Source organism: Scyliorhinus canicula, chromosome 9, assembly GCF_902713615.1.
Source record: "Scyliorhinus canicula chromosome 9, sScyCan1.1, whole genome shotgun sequence".
NCBI lineage: Eukaryota > Metazoa > Chordata > Chondrichthyes > Carcharhiniformes > Scyliorhinidae > Scyliorhinus > Scyliorhinus canicula.
In genome coordinates, this window is record NC_052154.1 from 12,144,578 (window position 1) to 12,168,293 (window position 23,716).

At 48.1% G+C, this 23,716-nt stretch overlaps 1 protein-coding gene across 1 annotated transcript in view; it reads left to right on the plus strand.

Annotated features, from left to right (window-relative positions):
• The first annotated feature begins 3,085 nt into the window (after positions 1 to 3,085).
• The window catches only part of LOC119971095 (synaptic vesicle membrane protein VAT-1 homolog-like), a 168,312-nt gene continuing 147,681 nt past the window's right edge, over positions 3,086 to 23,716 (plus strand). Inside the window, exons 1-2 of the mRNA XM_038806247.1 lie at positions 3,086 to 3,413; positions 22,550 to 22,679. Of these exons, the coding sequence (XP_038662175.1) occupies positions 3,205 to 3,413; positions 22,550 to 22,679 (339 nt within the window). The 5' untranslated portion in view covers positions 3,086 to 3,204. The remainder of the gene's footprint in view (positions 3,414 to 22,549; positions 22,680 to 23,716) is intronic.

The following is a 23,716-nucleotide window of genomic DNA, read 5'->3' on the forward strand; positions in this document are numbered from 1 at the left end:
TCTTCCCACCCACAATGTGTTTCCCTTTGAAGAATAGTGGAAGGATTCCTGAGCTGATTATCAGCCCGTTGAACTGCGTTATGAACATTTCTTCCATCGCCAACATGTCCTGGCGTTGGACTCAAACCCAGAGCTCCTGGTCCACAGTTCGGGGCATTACCCCTGTGCCAAAAGACCTCCAAAAAAGGTAATGATGAAGGAAGATAATTTTAGATAAAAGCAGTGCATAAGATAACTTTCAGGGCAATTCCACTTAATAGTTGCTATTAACTGACTCATCTGGATTCTTTAGGGATAGAACTCAGCATACACAAGGTTAATTGTGGCTCCTTTGAGAGTATACGTATACACCTTTTTATTTTAACAAGCAATGGTAATTTATGCATCTGGGTTAGGGCTTCTGTCAAACAAAAGGGTGGATATAACTTGCCAGTGTTAATTCAATGCAGAATATTGAGTCATAACTGTTCTGAATTATCTGTGATAGGTGAATGGATAAAGTGTTTTGGCCCCTTACTACAGACGTAATAAAGAACAATGTCTTATACACACTGAGCTAACCATCCATCAATTAGGAAAATGTTATTTGTTGTAAGTGAGTTTTGCCTTTTACCAGGCCAAATGAGTTACAATGTTAGGAAGACTTAATAGAATTACATAGCATGTACAGAACATGGATAGGCCACTCAAAATAATTTGTTTGTTCTCTGCCTGGGCTCTTCCCTACCCTCCTCATCCTTATTCCTTATTTAATCACTGGGTCAAAATCCTGGAACTCCCCCCCCCCCCCCCCCCCCTTCCTCCCTGCCTCACCCACAGCACCGTGGGTGGACCTGCACCACAAGGACTCCAATGATTCAAGAAGACAGCTCACCACCACCATGTCAAGAACAATTAGAGGTGGGCACTAAATGCTGGTCTAGCCTGCGACGCCCACTCCCCATGAAAGAAGAAAAAAAACTAATGCTTCTATTCCTTTCTCCCTCATGCACCAATCTGGCTTCTCTTTAAATGCATCAATCATCAATACTATTGACCTCACCCACTCCACATTCCAGTAAGTTGCACATTCGTTGAGCAAAGACGTTTCTTCTGATGTCTCCGCTGGGTTTAATAGTATTCATCGTATATTTGGGGATCCTGCTGGGGTTTCTCCCACAATGGAAATGTCAGGTTGGATTCTCCATTGTGAGTCCGTCCCACTACCGCTGCTAGCGAGGATGGAGAATTTGGCTGTGCTATTGGCTGGCAACATGATTCTCTACTCCTGCCTCTTGTCCATGAGAATTTGCGTTGAAGCCACCCCATGCTGTCGGGCAACCCATGGGGGGTGCGCTGCTGGTGGGAGCTGCAAATCCAAACACCAGTAAACGGTTGGACAATTTTGGTGGTCATCTCTACATTTACTCTCTTATACCCTTTCACCATCTTGGAAACCTCAATGAGGGCAACCCTCAACGTTCTTTTTCCACAAGTAAAGAACATCAGCCTGTTTGGTGTTCAATGATTGGTATGATCGGCTGGTCCTGAGGTCATCGTGATGAATATCTATGCACCCCTTCCCTCTCCAATGAGGTTTACAATATAGAGATCAGCCTTGCATTTATATAGCATATTTCACAACCTCAGAAGATCTCAAAATGCTTTACAGCCAATGAAATACTTTTGAAATACAGTAATGCAGGATATCCAGAGTGCACACAACAACGCCACACATACAGCAGTGCATTAAAGACCAGATAATCCCTTTCATGTTGCGAAGGATAAAGCTCCAGTGTTAAACCTGGTGATTTTAAAATAATGGCACCGGAGCTTTTCCATCCACCAAGGGGCCAGGCAGAGAGTCTGTGTTTAATTTAAGATCCAGAACCCCCAACTGTGCAGCACTCTCGCAGTACCGCACTGGGAGAAAAAAAAAAGCAAAATGACTGCGGATGCTGAAATTTGAAACAAAAACAGAAAATGCTGGGCAACCTCAGAAAGTCTGGCTGCATCTGTGGAGAGAGAACTGGAAATAGGGTCAGATTTATACTAGTGGGTGGGGGGGTGGAGCAGTGGGGCTGGATAGAGGGCCAGTGATAGGTCGAGATTGACAAAGATGTTGTGGACAAAAAGGACAAAGGCATTGTGTGATCCTGGCTTAGATGGGTGCTGATAGTGGTACATTATGGGCAGGGTTGTCTGGTTCCCCAGCCATGTGTTTCGCAGTGGGGTGCCGTTCGCTGGCAACGGTATTCTATCTTCCCGCCGCTTGTCAACGGGATTTCCCAATGAAACCACCCCACGTCGCGTTGCGCTGCCAGCGGGAAAAGTGATCCCGACGGCCCGAGATTCTGGCCGAAGAGATCAGATTTTCACCTTCAAACCTTGCAGAGTGAGGTGGAATGGCAGGTCCGCAGCGGGAGGGTGTGCTGCTTATCTTCCAGGTGCGGCATCACAGGAAGAAAATCTAAACTGTAAATCATGTGTAAATTCGAAATGACAGCAGAGGCTGCCGTGATTGGCCCAGCAGGACCAACCTCCTCTCTGAATTGGCAAAGTTGGGCTTTCAAAAGTCAACGCCTGTCTCAAGTATGGGGCAGCACAGTAGCACAGTGGGTAGTGCTGTTGCTTCACAGCTCCAGGGTCCCAGGTTCGATTCCCGGCTTGGGTTGCTGTCTGTGTGGATTCTGCACGTTCTCCCCGTGTCTGCGTAGGTTTCCTCCGGGTGCTCCGGTTTCCTCCCACAAGTCCCGAAAGACGAGCTTGTTAGGTGAATTGGACGTTCTGAATTCTCCCTCTGTGTACCCGAACAGGCGCCGGAGTGTAGCGACTGGGGGCTTTTCACAGTAACTTCATTGCAGTGTTAATGTAAGCTTACTTGTGACAATAAAGATTATATTATTATAAAGCATCATTTCAGATTTGCATATTTGTCAGGGTTTTAAAAACATTTTGTGACAGGGAGCCTGGAAGATGCACCCCCCTCCTCCCAACACCACTAAACCCCCTCATCCACAATAACTTTGAACAGAGGTGAGCACATCCCGCCGCGGGTTATACTCGCTACAATACGATCTGTCTGACTGTCTGCGCCAGCGCTGTCGCTTCGCTTCATTTGCAGCTCAAGTGGGCAGTGTGGACCGGCGCTGTCTGCAGGAGGGAGACACAGGCAGAGGGAGTGAGACATTCCGGGTCAGCATCCCCCAGCCCAGCGCTTTCCCCATGGCGAACGAAGGGGTGGATAAAAGCGAGGAGACGGAGCACATGATCGAGAAGGATGTGCCCAGGGAGCGCGGCAGTGCGCTGGGCGACGCCAAGGAGATCCGAGCCGTCATCCTCTCCGCATTCGGGGGGTTAAACAAACTGAGGGTGGCCAAGAAGCCCATGCCCGAACCCCAGGAGGGGGAGGTGAAAATCCGAGTCAAGGCCTGGTTAAGTAGCAGCTTTCACACTCATCTGCAATCACTGCACTTCATCCTATAGACAGCCAGCATCCTATATACATATACAATCAATATACTGCGTGTGTTTATAGCAGCCACTATCCTACACAATTTAAGGTTATATATGTGCATATAGACTGCAAGAATCCTATTCATTCACCATTTCTACAATGTGTGTGCTTATAGACTGCCACTATCCTACACAATTCAATATATATGTGCACATAGACTGCAAGAATCCTATTCGTTCACCATTTCTACACTGTGTGCTTATAGACGGCTACTATCCTACACAATTCAATATTATATATGTGCATATGGACAGCAAGAATCCTATTCATTCACCATTTGTACAATGTGTGTGCTTATAGTAGCCACTATCCTACACAATTCAATATATATGTGCATATAGACAGCAAGAATCCTATTCATTCACCATTTGTATAACGTGTGCTTATAGCAGCCATTATCCTACACAATTCAATATTATATATGTGCATATAGACAGCAAGAATCCTATTCATTCAGTATCTGTATATTGTGTGTGCGCTTATAGACAGCCATCACCTATACATTCAACGTCTGTATATTGTATATGTGCATATAGATCAGAAGCGTCCTATGCATTCACCGTCTGTATACTGTGTATGTACTTATTGACAGGCAGCATCCCATGCAATGGCCACCTATATACTGTGTATGCTTATAGACAGCCAAGATCCTATAGACTTACTGTCTGCGTGTTTAGAAGCGGCTAACATCCTAAATATTTACCATTTATATACTATGTCAGTATCCTATTTATTGACCATCTATATACCGTGTGCATTCTATAAGCAGCCACCGTCCTACAATTTAACCATCTATACAGAGTGCGTATCGACAATCAGCATCCAACAAGTTGACTGCATACTGAATGCTTATAAACTATCAGCATCCTATACAATTACCTTCTAAATACCGTGTATGTGCTGAGAAAGGGCAGCCAGTATCCTATCCACTGACCATCTATATGCTGTGTGGGTGGTTGGAAAAAGGTAGCATCCTTTTCAATTTATCATCCACATTATCTGTGCTTATAGACAACATCCTATACAGCCACCTTCTAAACACTGCGTTTGCGCTTATAGACGGGCAGCCAGCATCCTATACGCTTGCCATCTCTACATTGTACAGACTTGCAATATGGTACACTGTTACTCCCGTCCACATTTATCTCCTTGCTGTGCACTGTGGCAATGCCATGTACCTATCTACCCTTCTCAGTGACAAATGTTGCATCAGATCTGTGTGGGAAATACGTATTACATTTGCACATAAAATGATTAAAAGTCTGCATATAAATTGTAGTTCACCGTTTGCAACGTAGGTGCACAATTTAGTCGGGTGTGATTTTCTGCAGAAGACGGTTTATTTACGGTGCCCCTCGGGTTACTAATCATCTCATTCGCCGCTGTCCCATTTACTCCCCTAATTAGTTGGAAGTGTTTCTCTCTCACGCTGTGTTTCATTCCGCGAGGTACGCCTTTGGTGACTGATGTGAGTGATCAGTTCAGACCCCGATCCAACCTGCTTCAGGGAGCTCAGCATTCATCAGCTCTGGGCCATCAACCCAGCCAGCTCTGCTGGGGGGGGGGGGGGGGGGGACCAAGCAGGAGATTACACGTTGTGGCTTTACGGTGTTAATGATGTTGGATTCGGTGGGGCGACTTTGATTTTTTTTGTGTTTTGGCTTCAACGTTGCGAGTTAACTTGGTTGGGATCCGCCCCCAAGTGCTGCTCTGAGCTGCAGCTGACCTGTTGAAACAGTTTGCGGGGCAGGGGAAGGGTGGTGACAACAGTGTGGATGTGGCTGCGGGGAGAAATGCAGAGAGCTGCAGGGAGGAGTGAAATCTAAAAGTGATCCCCGAATACAGCCTGGCATTGGGATGTGAAGAGGAGGTTGGGGCGTATTAATTTGCAAGATGCAGAAGGGCTTTGACCATGTGTGTGTGTGTGTGTGTGTTTCCCATTTGGTGCAAGAATGAAATGTGGCAAGCGGCAGGCACGACTTGTCCAGCCAGCCATCGATGCAACTCAGAAATGCACCTTAAGCTGCTGTTAATCAATGAGGGAACCAGGGAGATACGCCCCAACATGGCTTTTGGACATGAGCAAATATCAAAGCTGATAGGGGCTGTTTAGCACAGGGCTAAATCGCTGGCTTTGAAAGCAGACCAAACAGGCCAGCAGCAAGGTTCGATTCCCCTAACAGCCTCCCCGAACAGGCACCGGAATGTGGCGACTAGGGGCTTTTCACAGTAACTTCATTTGAACCCTACTCGTGACAATAAGCGATTTTCATTTCAAACAGGCATGCCAGGCAACTGACAGAAAGGCACAGCCTTGATCAAGGAGGCAGGTTTTAAGGAGGATGGGAGTGGTGTGGTAGAGAGGTCGACAGGTCCAGGGAAGGAGCCCCGAACCTAGGGCCTTGGCAGCTCAGAGCACTGCCACCAATGGAGCGATCATCATTTGCAAGAGCAGAGAGTTTTCAGGCTGTGAGGCTGGAGGAGATCACGGAGATAGGGAGGGGAAGGGCAACAAGGGGATTTGAAAACAAGGATGAGAATTTAAAAACCAACATGTTGCTTGACTGGGAGTTAGATCTGTGAGCATCGGGGCGATAGGGGGACAAGACCTGCGGTGAGTTAAGGCATGGGCAGTGGAGTTATCGATTATCTCAAAGGGTGGAATGTTGGGGACCATCCAGAGGTGCGACCAAACAAGCCAAGAGGTTAGAAAGACCCGGCTGAGGAGTGTAGCAGCAGGTGGGTGGAGGCAGGGACAGAGACAGATTTGAACCACCCCCTGTGTAGATCCCTCATTCCAACATCCCTTTATTCTTTTGTGATATCGTACCGTCCACGTACCATTATTCTGACCAGTAGAATTCATCTGCTACAATCTCCTCTGTGAGAGCTTCCACATTTTTGAAGATCTCCGTCAGGTTACCCCTTAACCCTTTCAACGCCTAGAAAAACAGTTTCACTTCTCTCGCTGTAATCTGGTAACACATAACCATTGTTTTTTAAATCGTTCCTATAAAAGGTTAGCCTGGGGTCAGCAGATAGGGAAAACCATTACTGAAGCTTAGGGGACAGACAGTAGCATAAGCTAAGTATCGTTTGTTTTTAAAGGAGTAATATTATTACATTTTAAATATTGCATTCAGTCTGACAAATGGCAGTTTGAAAATAACAAATGGACTCTGTAGGTTTCTACATTGTTCACGGTTTTGTAATAGACGGTTTTGTCTGTAGTGACATGCTGATTTGCTCTACTTATGGCTATACTACATGCGGTCAGAGCAGTAGAATGGAGGTCCAGAGTTTCATAGATTTCATAGATTTTACAGTGCAGAAGGAGGCCTTTTGGCCCATCGAGTCTGCACCGGCTCTTGGAAAGAGCACCCTATCCAAGGTCAACACCTCCACCCCATCCCCATAACCCAGTAACCCCACCCAACACTAAGGGCAATTTATCATGGCCAATCCACCTAACCTGCACATCATTGGACTGTGGGAGGAAACCGGAGCACCCGGAGGAAACCCACGCACACACGGGGAGGATGTGCAGACTCCGCACAGACAGTGACCCAAGCCGGAATCGAACCTGGGACCCTGGAACTGTGAAGCGATTGTGCTATCCACAATGCTACCGTACTGCCGAGTTACAGCATGTCAAGAAGGAAAAAGCACAGGAGAAGGCCATTCAACCCCTCAAATCTGTGCTGTCATTCAATTAGATCATGACTGCTCTTTATCTCATTCCCCCATTACCCAGCTCTGCTTTACCTTTTGAAAAATGAAATGAAAATCGCTTACTGTCATGAGTAGGCTTCAATTAAGTTACTGTGAATAGCCCCTAGTCGCCACATTCCGGCGCCTGTTCGGGGAGACTGGTACAGGAATACCCTTGATAATATCAGTGAAGAAAACTCTGAGTTTCTAATGGTTCAGCAACCACAATCTTTTGGCGGAGAGAGTTCCAGATTTTTATTACCCGTTAGCGAAGAAATGTTTCCTGATTTTACTCTTGAATGGCCCAGCTGTAATTTTAAGATATCTCCCTCTGTATTTCTGAACTTCTCTCCCTAAACCCCAGTGCCCTTTTTATAGAAACGTTGATGGGACCATGATTACGCCTTTTGCTCCTCAAGCCTCTCCCGCCATTCAGTTAGGATAGCTCGTTCTGCCCTTGAACCTCACCTACGTTGGTTCCATGGTGGCACAGTGGTTAGCACTGCTGCCTCACATCGCCAGGGATCCGGGTTCGATTCTGGCCTTGGGTGACTGTGTGGAGTTTGCACATTCTCCACTTGCCTGCGTGGGCTTCTTCCAGATGTTCCATTTTCCTCTCACAGTTCAAAGATGTGCAGATTAGGTGGATTGGATCTGCTAAATTGCCCCTTATGGTCAAACGATTAGGTGGGGTTACTGAGATAGGGTGGGGAGTGGGCCTATGTTAGGGGTGCTCTTTTGGAGCGTCGGTGCAGACTCGATGGGCCAAATGGTCTCTCTCTGCACTGTAGGGTTTCTATGGTCCCTTAATACCCTTGCTAAATGCATCTATCAGGTTTAACATTTTCTCTGGGTGCTCCGGTTTCCTCCCACAGTTCAAAGATGTGCAGGTTAGGTGAATTGGTCATGTTAAATTGCCCTTTAGTGCCCAGTGATGTGCAGGTTAGGTTATGGCGTTACGGGACAGGGTGGGGTGGATGGGGGAGTGGCCCAGGGTAGAGTGCCCTTTCAGAGGGTCGGTGTAGACTCGATGGGCTGCATGGCATCTTTCTGCACTGCAGAGATTCTGTGGTTAAAATAAAACAGGTTTGAAGGAGCGTCGTGAAGGGGAAAATAAAGGTAGAGAGATTGAAAAGTGTAAGTGAAGAATCCCGGAGCTTATTGCATGAGAAGTAGAAGACAATGACAAATGAAGATCATAGAATTTACAGTGCAGAAGGAGGCCATTCGGTCCATCAAGTCTGCACCAGCTCTTGGAAAGAGCACCCTACCCAAGGTCAACACCTCCATCCTATCCCAATAACCCAGTAACCCCACCCAACACTAAGGGCAATTTTGGACACCAAGGGCAATTTATCATGGCCAATCCACCTAACCTGCACATCTTTGGACTGTGGGAGGAAACCGGAGCACCCGGAGGAAACTCACGCACACACGGGGAGGATGTGCAGACTCCGCACAGACAGTGACCATAGGCGGAATCGAACCTGGGACCCTGGAGCTGTGAAGCCATTGTGCTATCCACAATGCTACCGCGCTGCCCTAAATGTAGTAGGGTGCTGTCTAAAATAAAGGGAAAGGACAAAATTGTGAAGTTTTAAAATCACAATCCTGTGGCGTTCTGATGCCATGTAATAGTAGAACAGAAGGTTCCTATATGTCTCTACCTGTCCTAGCACTCATCTAGGACATGCAGAGATCTGGCATTTGCCTAGTACGGCACAAGGAGTAAAGGTCGGGGGGGGGAGGGGGGGAATAACAATAAAATATTGCTCAAAATCTGAAATAAAAACAGAAAGTGCTGGAAATACCTAGCAGGCCTGGCAGCATCTGTAGAGAGAGAAATGTTTCGAGCAACTATGACTCTTCTTCAAAAATCAGTACTGAGGAAGGGCTGCTGTGTCAGAGGTGCCATCTTTCAGACGGGATGCTAATGGAGGCTTTATGTCCTCTCACATGGGTGTACATGATGACGTGACCGTTTTCTGAAGAAGGGCAGGGGAGTGTGCCTGGTGTCTCGGCTCCCAATCAATATCATCAAAAACAGATTATCTGCTCAGTATTTGTGAGTTTGCTGTGTGAAAATTGGTTGCTGTATTTCCTCCAGTACAGCAGTTGAAACAACCTCATTGGCTGTAAGATTCTTTGAGACATTTGCAGATGTGAAAGGCAGTCTTTCCTTCCTACCTAATAAAAATTGCAGTTTTAGCATTCTAAATTGACTCAACATCCATCACTTTTTGGGGAAGACAGTTAACTTTCACTACCCTTTGTACTTTCAACAGAACCATGATTCTCTTGTTTGATCATCTACAAATACAGATCTTTTCCGCCCATTGACACCCTCTAACGTCCAGTGCTCCCGACAGCATCGATGACACTCTCTCCTCAGGCCCTGATCCCGGCACCAGGTTTTCTTCAAACCTCTCTTCACCCTAATAGCCCAGCTCTGACTCTCATGGATTGGCCATATTAAATTGCCCTTTAGTGCCCAGCGATGTGTAGGTTAGGTTACGACGTTATGGGACAGGGTGGGGTGGATGGGAGAGTGGCCCAGGGTAGAGTGCCCTTTCAGAGGGTCGGTGCAGACTCGATGGGCTGCATGGCCTCCTTCGGCACTGTAGGGATTCTGTAGTTAAAATCCCCTCTGAGTGAAGCTCCACCTTGAATTCAGGGGATGAGGGGTTATGGGGAGAAGGCAGGGAGAAGGCAGGAGAATGGGGATGAGAAAAATATCAGCCATAATTGAATGGCTGGAGCAGACTCAATGGGCCGATTGGCCTAATTCTGCTCCTATGTCTTATGGCCTTAAAATCTCCTTGAGTAAACACCCAGCTTGAACAAGGCACTTGTGACCCGCACCTGCTTTGCAACCTCAACGTCTGCTGTCACATCTTTGGTGGAAACACCTCCCAGCATTTAGCCCCCAAACATCTGGAACAACCTTCCGAAACCCCTCCCCTTGTCATCTTACTCTCGTGCCCCCCCTCCCCCCCCACTTCAAAAGTCATGTTAAAAAACCCTATTGCTTAGACTTGGCCTTCAGTCACCTCCCTCTCACCCTTCTCCTGCCGCAACGTGGGGCCTGCCTTCCTGGTTTTTTTTCTATTCCCATAGAGACATTTTGTTACATTTCAGACAATGTAAAGTTGCAAATTGTTCTCTTTATAGATGCTGTCAGACCTGTGTTCAGCTGATTTCTGATTTTGACAAGCCGCTTACATTTAAAGTGGTGACCTTCTTTATAACAGCTGGTACAGCGCCTTCTGTGTATTTCTAGCATTCCACAATTCAATTCATACATTAATAAGTAGTTTGGCTCCAGGTGTTAGCATTTTAATGATTTCTACCCTGCCAAACAGATCCAAGCATCATTGATTCATTGAAAAATGCATGTGGCAATATCCATATGTGATTCAATCCACCACTTTAAATATTAGATTCCTTTCACTCTTAACCTCAGGACATCTTATTTGTTATGGTAGGTAGATACTATCACCTGACACAATAATTAATGGAAACGCGTTTTATAGGATTAACATAAAGTATTGCAACTTGCCGAACTTTCAAACAAGATGCCTGTGGCAGTTTCTCCAATTGCAACTTGGAAGCAAAAACGCTGGCTACCATTTTATAGAAGGGAGGGTAATATCGAATACCCTACAATGGTCTTTTGAAATGAAAATGAAAATAAAAATCGCTTATTGTCACGAGTAGGCTTCAATGAAGTTACTGTGAAAAGCCCTTAGTCGCCACATTCCGGCGCCTGTCCGGGGAGGCTAGTACAGGAATCGAACCGTGCTGCTGGCCTGCTCGGTCTGCTTTAAAAGCCAGCGATTTAGCCCAGTGAGCTAAACCATCCCCTTTCCTTTGAATGGAGGCCTGCTTCACCATTCATTAAGATAATGGCTGACCTGCCACCGAACTCCATATTCCCGTTTTTGTTCCATTTCCTTTAATAGAAATTTATCAATCCCAGATTTCAAAGTAATACTTGGCCTAGAATCGATTGCAATTTATGGACCAGGGTCTGGATTCTCCAGTCCCCCAGCCTTGTGTTTCTTGGTGGCGCGCCATTCGCTGGCAGCGGAACTCCCTAGTCCCACCAGTTCTCAATGGGAGTTCTAATTGAAGCCAGCGTGTCTCGAGGAAACCCGAGGGCGGGGGTGAGCGGGCGGCGGGACAGAGAATCCCGAGAGCTGGAGAATTCCGGCCAAGGCTTCCAAGCTACTGCAACACATTCTGTGCAGAAGTGTTTCCTAACTTTACACTTGAAAGACCTGGCTCATTTTTTTTAGACCAACCTGCCTAGTTCTACACTCCCCAAGCAGCAGAAATAGCTTTTAGTTAATATCTTACGAATGTATGGACAAGGAGCAGGAGTCAGCTCCTCGAGCCTGTTCCGCCATTCAATAAGATCATGGCTGATCTGATAGCCACCTCAAATCTGCATCCCACCTACTCCCGATAACCTATCACCCCCTATGCTTACAGAATCACAGAATTTACAATGCAGAAGGAGGCCATTCGACCCAACGAGTCTGCACTGGCCCTTGGAAAGAGCATCCTATCTAAACCCACACCTCCACCCTATCCCCACACTTCCACCCTATCCCCGTAACCCAACCTTACCTTTTTTTTGGACACTGAGGGGAATTTAGCGGAGCCAATTCACCTATCTTGCACATCTTTGGACTGTGGGAGGAAACCGGAGCACCCAGACAAAACCCACGCAGACACAGGGAGAACGTGCAGACTCCGCACAGACAATGACCCAGCTGGGAATCGAACCTGGGACCCTGACGCTGTGAAGCCATTGTGCTGACCACTATGCTACGGTACTGTCTGAATCTAACAGCATCTGTCTGAAAATTATTCGAAGACTGCCTCTGCCACCTTTCTGGAAAGAGAGTTCCAAAGATTCAGCACCCTCTGAGTGAAATAATATCACCTCATCTTGTCCTATATAGGCTACCCCTTATTTTTAAACAGTGACCACGAGTCCTCGATTCTCCCACAAGGTTCTCTTCATCCACCCGGTCAAGAAGACCCCTCAGGATCTTATATGTTTCAATCAAGTTGCCCCTTACTCTTCTAAACTCTAGCGGATACAAGTCTAATGTTTCCTCATAAGACTACCCACCCATTCCAGGTATTAGTCTGATAAACTTTCTCTAAACTGCTTACATCCTTCCTGAAATAAGGTGACCAATACTGTACACAGCACTCCAAATGTGGCCTCACTGCAGCCCTGCACAACTGAAGCATAACCTCCCTCCTTCTGTATTCAATTCCCCTCACCGTGAATGATAACATTCCATTAGCTTTCCTAATTACTTGAAAATCCTGATCAAATCAACCCCATAACCTGCCAAATTCCAGAGAATAAAAATTGTGTGATCTCTCTGCATAATTCAACCCTTCGCTTCTGGGTACATCTACGCCGCCACCCCCTTCAAGGACATTATATGGTCCCCAGAACTGCTCATTGTACTCCAGGTGTGGTTGGGGGGGGGGGGGGGGGGGGTGTAAAATATTGGCATAATGGTGATATCACTGAACTGATAATCCAGAGACTCGTGTGCTAGGGACAGTCATTCAAATCCCACTGTAGCAGCTGGTGAAATTTTAATTCAATTAATTAAATCTGGAATTAAAGCTAGGCTCAGTAAAAAGACATGGGGCGCAATTCTCCGCACTCACGACGGTGCGGAGAATAGCGGGGTTAGTAAATTTTTACGGCCACGCTAGTCTGACGCCCTCCCGCTATTCTCCCCCCCCCCCCCCCCCCCACGCCCGACTCCCGACACGAATCGCTGCCGCCGTTTTTTTACGGCGAGCAGCGATTCTCAGCTGGCCGATGGGCCGAAGTCCAAGCCCTTTACGGCTGTTTTTACGAACGGCAAACACACCTGGTCTGGCCGTTCGCAAAAACGGCCGCAAAGTCCCGATTTTGAAAACCATGGCACCGATTGGCACGGCAGTACCACGGCCGTGCCAAGGGTGTCATGGGCCCGCAATTGGTGGGCACCGATCGTGGGCAGCGGGTCCGATTCCTGCGCACTCTTTGTCCTTCCGCCGCCCCGCTGTATCACTTCGCGGGGCGGCTGAGGGGCATCCTGGCCCGCGCATGCGCGGGTTTCGCGCAAATGCACGATGACGTCATCCGCGCATGCGCAGGTTGGAGTCTTCCAATCTGCGCATGCGCGGCTGACGTCATGTGACGCGTCAGCCGGCGCAAACTCTGGCAAGCGGGCTTAACGAAATTCGTTAAGCCCACAATGCCGGAGTTCACGGCCGCGGCATGCTAGCCCCGACTGGGGACCAGAATCGGTTCCCGGTCGGGGAGGGGGAGGCTGGCGTCAAACCCGCCCGGATTTGACGCCAGCCTTATGATTTCTCCCTGTCTGGGAGAATCGCGCCCATGGCAACTATCACAAATTGTTAAAAAAACCCATCTGGTTCATTTCGGGAAGGGAAATCTGCCATCCTTACCTGGCCTGGCCTACATGTGACTCCAGACCCTCAGCAATATAGCTGACTCCTAACTGAAAAGCCACAGCAATTCTGGATGAGCAACAAATGCTGATCCTGCCACCTGCAGCCACATGCCATGAAAGAATGAAGAAATGAAGGGTCTTGCATAGCTGTACATAACGTCTACCATCTTGTATTCTAATCCTCGAGATTATAAACCTACTTCCTTCACTGTGTCTAATGAGAGCAACAGATTCCCATTGGAATCATGGGATTGGTGGAGTCATTTTGTGGTTGGGTTCAAGGCGGCATACTTGGAGGATGGGGTGAGAAATCCAGCTGAACCCCTGGCGTAGATTTGGTAATCTGATATTTGAGCAATCTACTGCAGTGTTTTTCAAACTTTTTTCCGGGGACTCATTTTTACCAACCGCCCAATCTTCGGGATCCAACCCGGCTGATCTTCGCGACCCACGCCGGCCGACCTTCGTGACCCACGCCGGCCGATCTTCGCGACCCACGCCGGCCGACCTTTGTGGCCCACCATTTTCTCTTACCTTATTTGCTGCTTACAAAATGGAGGAATCGCAATCGCACCCAAAGCACGTGATGTCAATGTTCGGGGGGCGTGACCTGCTCTCAGCCTCCCTTCAGGCAGGAAGATTACACAGAATTTTAAAAATAATCTTCTGCGTCTCCGATTGCGGAAATTCACAGGCAACAGCGGCAGCAGCCGGCATTTTTTTTAGAAGTTCGGGGTGGGGTGGGGGGTTTATTTGATACCGTTTAACAGGGAAAAAATGCAGAAACTGAAAATGTTTTCATTACTCTAGAAATTGGAGGTTCACCACATTTCATCTAAACAGTACAATTAAAAATGTAAAAAAAATAAAAGACACTTAAAACTCAATTAATTGATAAAGCTTTGAAATATGACCTGCAGCCACTTTGTTTTAGAATGTTTAAAAAGCATGATTAAAAAAGTTGACGTCTCTTGGTTGAAGTTACAGCTGCGGTGAAACCATCGATGGATCAGTCACCATTCTTGGAGTAGGAGACTTCCCCGTCATCAGCATCAAAGTTCAGAAAGCAAATGTGGTGAATGTGATTCACACCGGATTGTAACCTGTATATACATGTGTCTATATTGTAAGTGCAGTTGCACTACCTGACCTCCAGGGGGAGTAGCTCTGGGAATGTTCGAGAGTTGTACGGGACTTCTCCCTTGGCTCCGCCCAGGACTCCTCCCCCGGGAGCTGCTGTATAAAGATCAGTGCCACAGGGTCAGCCGGCCAGTTCACCGAAAGTTCAACGGCTAACAGGCTGGCTCTGTGGTAAGTATATTAAAACCGCTATTCTAATCCTACAAGCACGTGTCCGTAGAATTGTTGGTTCCAACAGCAACCAATCACATCATTCTCCCCGAACGTTTTGCAGACAATGCCGGCTGCGAACGGCCTTCAAAAAGACTGCGACCAGATTTTAATAAATGCGTCCGCACTGCGCATGCGCGCCCGCTCCGCACTGATGAGTGGGCACCCAGGCGCAGTGCGGCTGCATTTTTTAATATGTTCGTGTCCATTTTGAAGGCCGCTTGCAGCCGGCATTATTCAAAACCGGCTGCTGCGGTTGTTGCGGGAGCGCCGAGACGGACGGCTCCGCGCCCCTCCCGACATCCGCCCGTGAACCACCCACGAGTCGCACCCCCGACTTTGATAATGCCTGAACTATATTCCAGGATGCCAGTCTAGCTTTTTGATGGGCCCTGGAAAGTTAGTCCTGTCACTGCAAATGAGGATTTTTTTCCATGAACGAATAAAGTAAAACATAATGCTATAGTAGCCTGTGTGTCAATATACAGGGTCTCAGCCGCACAAGCATTACCATTGCTTTGTAATTTCCAACCCTGCACTTTATTGCCAGTTCATTTCAGCGAGAAAACAATACACACTTGGAATCGTCAGGACTTGTCTATTGATTCAGTCTGTATTTAATTGCTTTGCGCTTTTAGGAAGTAGAACATGTTTCTGGAGAGGCAAAATGCACTCCATGTCAGACACACTGAAAAGCCACTTTGTTGGAATTCTCCATCGTTTCTTTTGGACAGTTTAAAATATGATGAAGGGTTTCTCTGGATACGGGCCAATCAAAGGAAGAATGAGAAGCATGGTGTAAGACTTTGTGTCCTTTTAAACCATTCCAGCAGCAGCCAATAATCTTGGCCTCATTACCAATTCTCTCCTCTCACCAGTGTCACTGAATAAGTGTCCAAGTATGACTGAATTTGGACTGCTTCATGGAGATCCAACTCTCAACTGCTGAGTCCAACTCATGCATTCCAATTCGCACCATTGATGGCTGTTTCTCAGGAGATTGCTGTTTTACTGCTCACGCTAGTTTAATTTCTTGCCTGCTATGGGCAAAGCAGGTGTGAGGCATGGATTTTTGTCTCCACTTCTCTTCTGCTGGCAAAGCCAATTTCTCAGCCCACATACATGGGAGAATTATTCTGGTGTCATCACTCGTTTCCAAATTTACCCTAATGTATAGAATAGGAGTGAGTTTCGAAAGTGAGGACCCAGTTTACTGGTGGAATCTTATCCCACTGAACATGGTCCCATGTTAGAAGTGCGGCATCATTCTGAGTTTAGGAGTCTGAGAACAGGGCATTCTAATGCATTGAATGGTCATGCTTGCATCTTGTGTGCTGCCCGTGCTGCCCTATCATCCCTCTGTACTCTGACCATGACCTTCTTTACATCTCCCACTCCCTGCATTTCATCATTCGAGGCAGTATCTTCAGTCCTTAGTTCTCGATAAAATGGAATTTTCTTTCTGAGCCCTGCAGCCTTGTCACGGAAGCAGGGACAGGAGTCGACCATTTCATATTCCCCCATTTCAATCAGATAATGACTGTTCTGCACCTCAATTCCATTTACCTGCCTTTGCTCCATATCCCTTGATACCCGTTAACAAAGAAAAATCTGTCCATCACAATCCTGATTTTTGAGCAAGAGTATTCCAGGTCTCCATGATCTCTGTGTGTGAGCAAATACTTCCTCATTGCCCTCCGAAAACGACCTGGCCCTGATTTTAAGATTATGCCTCTTTGTTCTACACTCTTCCTACCAGAGGAAATTGTTTCTTAGTATCTACCCTATCGAACCCCTTTATCTATCTATCTGCCTCCAAGACGTGTGCCTCAAGAGCTGTCACTTGGACTGTTGGCGATCACCTCACCCAAATCTCCTCCTGTTGGTATTCGTCATCTCGTGCTCTTCTGTTGCGGGACATTCCCTATCTTGAAAATATTGCTTGCGTTGTTGGATCTTGAGTTACGGCTGGGGAAGGACTTCCTGAAAGCCTCAAGCAAATGGTTTTGTTTAACTCATATTTTGTGTAATTATGGAGAAGAATTTCCAATTGTAAGTGTTTCCTGCAGTGATAATGGATAGTCAAGCAAAGCAGTGGGGGGAATTGGCTGCTTTAGCAGGAAGGCAATCTTAATTACATCACAACCGTTGAAGATGAGACTGTGTCCTTGTCTGCATTACAAAAAAATAGGCTACCTGTCTGCTCTCTGATGTCCCAGCTTCATCAAACAACTGGAAACAAAACATTCAGAAACTTACATTTTATTTATATTGCTGCTGTTAATGCACTTTATTATTTATGAGATAGTAAATTTAGACTACAACGCAAGCACACAGTGAATAATGGCTACCTCAGCCGAATTATAGAGTAGGGGGCCTGAATTTGTCAAGAGGAATTACTGTCAGTGATATTATCTTATACATGTACTTGCACCGCATGCCTTGTAATTGCAAAGGAGGTGGTTGATAGTTCTGGAAGAGAAATTTGCTTTGAGTCAATTCGCTGAGCCAAATTTGTGCTCTTGCGTCAATTAGAGTCATAGAGTATTACAGCACAAAAAAGAGGCCCTTCGACCCATCATGTTTGTGCTGGCCATCAAGCACTTATCTATTCTCATCCCATTTTACAGCACTTTGTCCGTATCCTTGTGTGCTATGGCGTCCAAAGTGCTCATCTAAATGCTTCTTCAGTGTGGTGAGGGTTCCTGCCTCTACCACCCTTTCAGGGTTCCAGATTTCCACCACCCTCTGGGTGAAAAGGTTTGTCCTCAAAGCCCCTCAAAATCTCCTGGCCATTACCTTAAATCTATGCCCCCTGATTATTGATCCCTCTACTAAGGGGAAACGTTCCTTCCTTTCTACCCTATCTCTGTCCTCCTGATATTGTCCACCTCGAGCAGGACCCCCTCAGTCTTCTCTCCTCGAAGGAAAACAGCCCAAGCCCACCAGTCTCTCTCGATAGCTGAAACGCTGCAATCCAGACAGCATTCTGGCGATCACCTCTGCAATCACGCCCTTGCTGGGATAAATCATATTACTCAAAATAATTAACCAAACCATTGTCTTACTTCACTTGCATTTTCTTGTTCATGAGCCAGGGATTATTAATCTTGTTTTTGGCACAGTAAATGGAGGAATATCAGGCTTGGAAGATTGCACAATTTTTATGTCTACTGATTTTCCCCTAACTGCGGTATTCCAAGAGGCCGTGGTACAGAAACAGGTAGATCCACCCCCATACTCTTTTAAGTAGGCAGCGGCTCAGTAGAAATTTGTTGGCTGTGCAATCTTGATTTTCTGATAAACCAATCACAATCTGCAGGAAAATATTGCCCCTGCCCCATTAGAATGTACCGTAGGATATATTTTTCTTGCTCATTCAATGGCTCAATGTATAAATACATTGTATGGTTTAGCTACACTCCAAGGAACTTCCCAATTTCATCCCTGTGCTGTGTACACATAGTGGACAGGTGCTTAGGATAGAGAGGCTACAAATCAGCAGATCTCCCTCTCCTGAGGTAGCGTTAGACTTAGAGGAATAGTCACCTCCTGCTGGGCAGTAATCATTCAGCCCGATTTTGAAGTTATATTTTGAGCCCTCATTTTGGCATTTATGATTTCGATGCCGATGGAAAATCGTCAGGCTGTAATTTCAGCCTCCCACCAGTGGCGATGCTGCAGGATCGTCACTGGTGAAAGGATGCAGTTCTAACCTGACTAACTGCATATAGACAAATTTGGTTGCAAATACTTGACAGCAAATGCATGAAAATGAAGAAATAAGTAGATTTAAAGGTAGTTTTAAAAAAAGTTTCAACTTAATTGTTTAAAGGGCGGCACAGTGGCTAGCACTACTGCTTCACAGATCCAGGGACCTGGGTTCAATTCGTTTCATTTCATTTAATTTCATTTCAATTCCGGTCTTGGGTGACTGTGTGGAGTTTGTACTTTCTCCCCGTGTCTGCGTGGATATCCTCCGGGTGCTCCGGTTTCCTCCCACAGTTCAAAAATTATGCAGGTCAGATGGATTGACCATGCTAAAATTGCCCCTCAGTTTCCAAAAGGTTAGGTAGCATTACTGTGTTCCAGGGATAAGGGAAAGGCATGGCTGGAGTTGGGTGTTCCTTGCACGGGCTGGTGCTGACTTGATGGGCCAAATGGCCTCCTTCTGCACTGTAAATGCTATGATTCTATGATTCAATGACTATCATTGTTTGTCATGAAAACCCATCTGGTTCACTACTCCCCATCAGGGAAGGAAATCTGCCATCCTTACCTGATCTGGCCTACATGTGCCTCAAGATCCACAGCAATGTGGTTGACTCTTAACTGCCCTCAGAAATGCCACTCAGTTCAAGGAAAATTTGGAAAGTGCAACAAATGCTCGGTTTAATTGACAGCGACGTCCACATCCCATGGAGAAATAAATAACAAAAATCATGGAACAATGGCTGTGAACTACAACAAAAGGACAGTTATCCCACATGGAATTTTGAGAGACAATCACAATTCTGTCAGGAACTGGTCTCTGGATTCATTTCAACATTTGACATGACGTGGAAGGTGAGGGCCTGGGGAGGTAGGTGGTAAAGCGGGAAAGGGTGACGTCCAACATTGGTTCCTGGGGTTTTCCACATATCATGGGCGAAATTCTCCGACCCCCAGCAGGGTCAGAGAATTGCCTGGGGGCGCCTAAAATCCCGCCCCCGCCGTGGCAGAGATTCTCCGCCACCCGAGAAGTGGCGGCGGCGGAATCTCGCCACTCCGATCGGAGAGGCCCCTGCGGTGATTCTCCGGCCCGGATGGGCCGAAGTCCCGCCGCTGGGAGGCCTCTCCCGCCGCCGAGGTTTAAACCACCTCTGGAACGGCGGGCTCAGCGGCGCGAGCAGGCCCCCGGGGTCCTGGGGGAGCGGGGCCGATCGAACCCCGGGGGGTGCCCCCACGATGGCCTGGCCCGCGATCGGGGCCCCCCGCTCAGACTCCGGGGCCAGTGCCCTGGCTGCACTATTTTCGTCCGCGGCCGCAACGGCCTCCGCCATGGCGGAAGCGGAAGAGAACCCCACATCGCGCATGCGCCGGCAGTGATGTCAGTGGCCAGCTGCGCTGACGTCACTGCTGGCGCATGTGCCGACCGGCGAAAGCCTTTCGGCCAGCCCCGCTGCCGGGGGCGCCTGTTTTTTGCGCCGGTCTTCTGGTGCTAACCGCTCCGGCGCGGGGCTGGCCCCCAAAGAAGGCGCGACCCCTGAGTGGTTGGCGCCACTCCCCTACTCCGGGACCCTCCGTCACGCCGGGTAGTGGAGAATGCCGCCCCATGGTCTGGGTTTGTTACAAGTAATCAAGGGAGAATTATATGATGATTATATGTCAACTCCATTGTGTTTTTAAAAAAAGAATTCAAGGAATGAGAGCATCGCTGGCTGGGCCAGCATTTATTGTCCATCCCTAATTGCCCTTGAAAAGGTGGTAGTAAATTGCCTTCATTAATCCCTGCAGTCCTTGAGGAATAGGTACATCCACAGTGCTGTTAGGAAGGGATTACCAGGATTTTGATCCAGTGACGGAACAGCCAATATATTTCCAAGTCAGGATGGTGAGTGACTTGGAGGGGAACCTCCAAGTGGCTGTGTTCCCATGTGACTGCTGCCCTTGTCCTTATAGATGGTAGTGGTCATGGGTTTGGAAGGTGCTGCCGAAGATGCCTTTGTGAGTTCCTGCAGTACCAGGGCCAGCTCAAGGCACCGGCAACTCGGGCAGTCGCCTGGGGCGCCATGTGCTAGGGGGCGCCAGAGACTCGGGTCCCGCGCATGCGCAGTTGGGCCGGTGCCAACCAGCGCATGTGCGGTGGCCGCCCTCCCCCAGGGCGGCCCCCCCGGCTCGGTCCGCTCCCCTGCTCGTTCCGCTCCCCCCCTCGGCCCCCCCCGTGTCCGCCCCCCCCCCCCCCGGGTCCGCCCCCCCCCGGGTCCGCCCCCCCCGCCCCCCCTCAGGTCCGCCCCCCCCCCCCCCACCCACCCCCCCCCTCGGGTCCGCCCCCCCTCGGGTCCGCCCCCCCCGCCCCCCCCTCGGGTCCGCCCCCCCTCGGGTCCGCCCCCCCCGCCTCCCCCTCGGCCCCGCCCCCCCAAGGGCGCAGAAGTTCAGCTTGCCCAGGGCGCCAGCAACCCTAGGGCCGGCGCTGTGCAGTACATCCTATAGATGGTACACATGCTGCTTCTGTTCAGCGGTGGTGGACTGAGTGAATGTTTGTGGAAGGGACGCCAATCAAGCGGGCAGCTTTGTCCTGGATGGTGTTGAGCTTCTTGAGTGTTGTTGGAGCTGCGCTCATCCAGGCAAGTGGGGAGTATTCCATCATAATGCTGACTTGTGCCTTGTCGATGGTGGACAGGCTTTGGGAAGTCAAGAGGTTGAAGGGCTGAATTGCCTACTTCTGCTCCTGTAGTGATTTAGTGATTGCACTGGAAAGGGTACAGAAGAGATTCACCAAGATGTTGCCTGGGCTGGAGTGTTTCAGCTATGAGGAAAGGCTGGTTAGGCTAGGGTGGTTCACCTTAGAACAGAGAGGGCTGAGTTGGGGGGGGGGGGGGGAGGGGGCGTCCAGATTGAGGTGTACAAAATTATGAAGGACATAAGATAGGAATGAACGTTTCCACTTAGTAAGAGGGTCAATAACAAGGGGGCATAGATTTAAGGTAAAGGGCAAAAGAATTAGAGGGGATTTGTGGGAAAACATTTTCACCCCAAGGGCGGTGGGAATCTTGAACTCACTGCCTGAAAGGGTGGTAAAGGTGCAAACCCTCACAACATTAAAGAAGCATTTAGATGAGCACTTGAAATGCGTCAGCATACAAATCGATGGACCACACCCTTACCTGGTCTGGCCGACATGTGACTCCAGACCCACAGCAATATGGTTGACTCTTAAATGCCCTCAGGCCCAGCCAGAGACGCCCACATCCCATAAATGAATGAACAAATAAAAACAATCTCTCTTTGACGTTGGCCTGTGCCACCCACAGGGGCTCGTCAGTGGATCCCAGGGAAAACGATGTGTGAGTTTCCCCAATACTGCCAGGTAGTTTCTTTTGTTTGTGGGTGGGGGGGGGGGGGGGGGGGGGAGTCATAGACAGACGTGGATTCAACCAGCTTAAAGATCTTCGTCCAGTTTAAATTTTGTTTTGAAATAGCAATAGGCATATGAGGATATCTTTACATATTTTATAAAAAATATATAAGGTGAGGTCCTATGTCTTATTTTGAGCTTACTCACTTCTCCCAATCTTACCCTGATTATTTGAGACACCTCAATCAGATCGCCCCTTAATCTCTGATGTTCAAGGGGACACAAGATTAGTCTATCCAATCGCCCTCATAATTTTAACCCCGTTTAGTTCCGGTATCAGACTGCTGAGTCCACGATGCCCCCTCCAAATTCAGTCTATACCAACTCAGGTGCAGCATCCAAAACATTTCTGACTTGATCATTTCTTTTTTCCAGTGGCTTGAATTTCATAGACTTGATGGTTCGACAAGGCAATATAGAAAACCCGCCAAAGACACCACTGGTTCCTGGTTTCGAATGCTCTGGGATTGTGGAAGGCCCAGGGGACAATGCAAAAGGCTTTGAGGTTGGTATTGTCCTCTCTCCTTCATCAACATTATTACCATTGTCCACTGAGTTTACCTCTCCTTCTCCAAATTTCCACATGCTCTTCCTTCTTCATGTTTCCTCACTTGGTCAAAATTCATCAAACGGGCGAGATTTTCCAGCCCTTCCCGTCGGTGGGATCTTCCGGTCCCGCCGAAGGATACCCCCCCCGCGGCGGTTTTCCTGGCGGCGTGGCTTCCGAGCAACGCAAATTTCCATTGATTTCGACAGGACTGTAAAATCCCATTGGTGGCCAATGGTGAGCCGGAACACACCATCACCAAGAGCCGCTCGGTGGTACCACCACAGACCGAGCTGGCTGAGTCCTAAAGGATATAACTGCTAGACTTGGACTGCGGCAGGTGGCGAGGGAACCAATAAGAGGGAAAACATACCTGACCTCATCCTCACCAACCTGCCTACCGCAGATGCATCTGTCCATGACAATATTGGTAGGAGTGACCACCGCACAGTCCTTGTGGAGACAAAGTTCCGTCTTGTCTTTAGTGGGCAGCACGGTAGCATAAGTGGAGAGCACTGTGCCTTCAGAGCGCCAGGGTCCCAGGTTTGATTCTCCACTGGGTCACTGTCTGTGCGGAGTCTGCACGTTCTCCCTGTGTCTGCGTGGATTTTGTCTGGGTGCTCCGGTTTCCTCCCACAGTCTAAAGACGTGCATGGATTGGCCATTTTAAATTGCCCTTAGTGTCCAAAGGGGTTTGGAGGGGTTATTGGGTTACGGGAATAGGGTGGAAGTGAGGGCTTAAGTGGGTTGGTGCAGACTCAATGGGCCGAATGGCCTCCTTCTCCACTGTATGTTCTATGTTGACATTGAGGATACCTTCCATCATGTTGTGTGGCACTACCACCATGCTAAATAGGATAGACTTCAAACAGATCTGGCAATTCAAGACTGGGCACTCATGATATTCTGTGCTCCATCACCAGCAGCAGCAGAATTGTATTCAACCACAATCTCTAAACTCATGACCCGGCATATCTCCCACACTCGCTTTACCA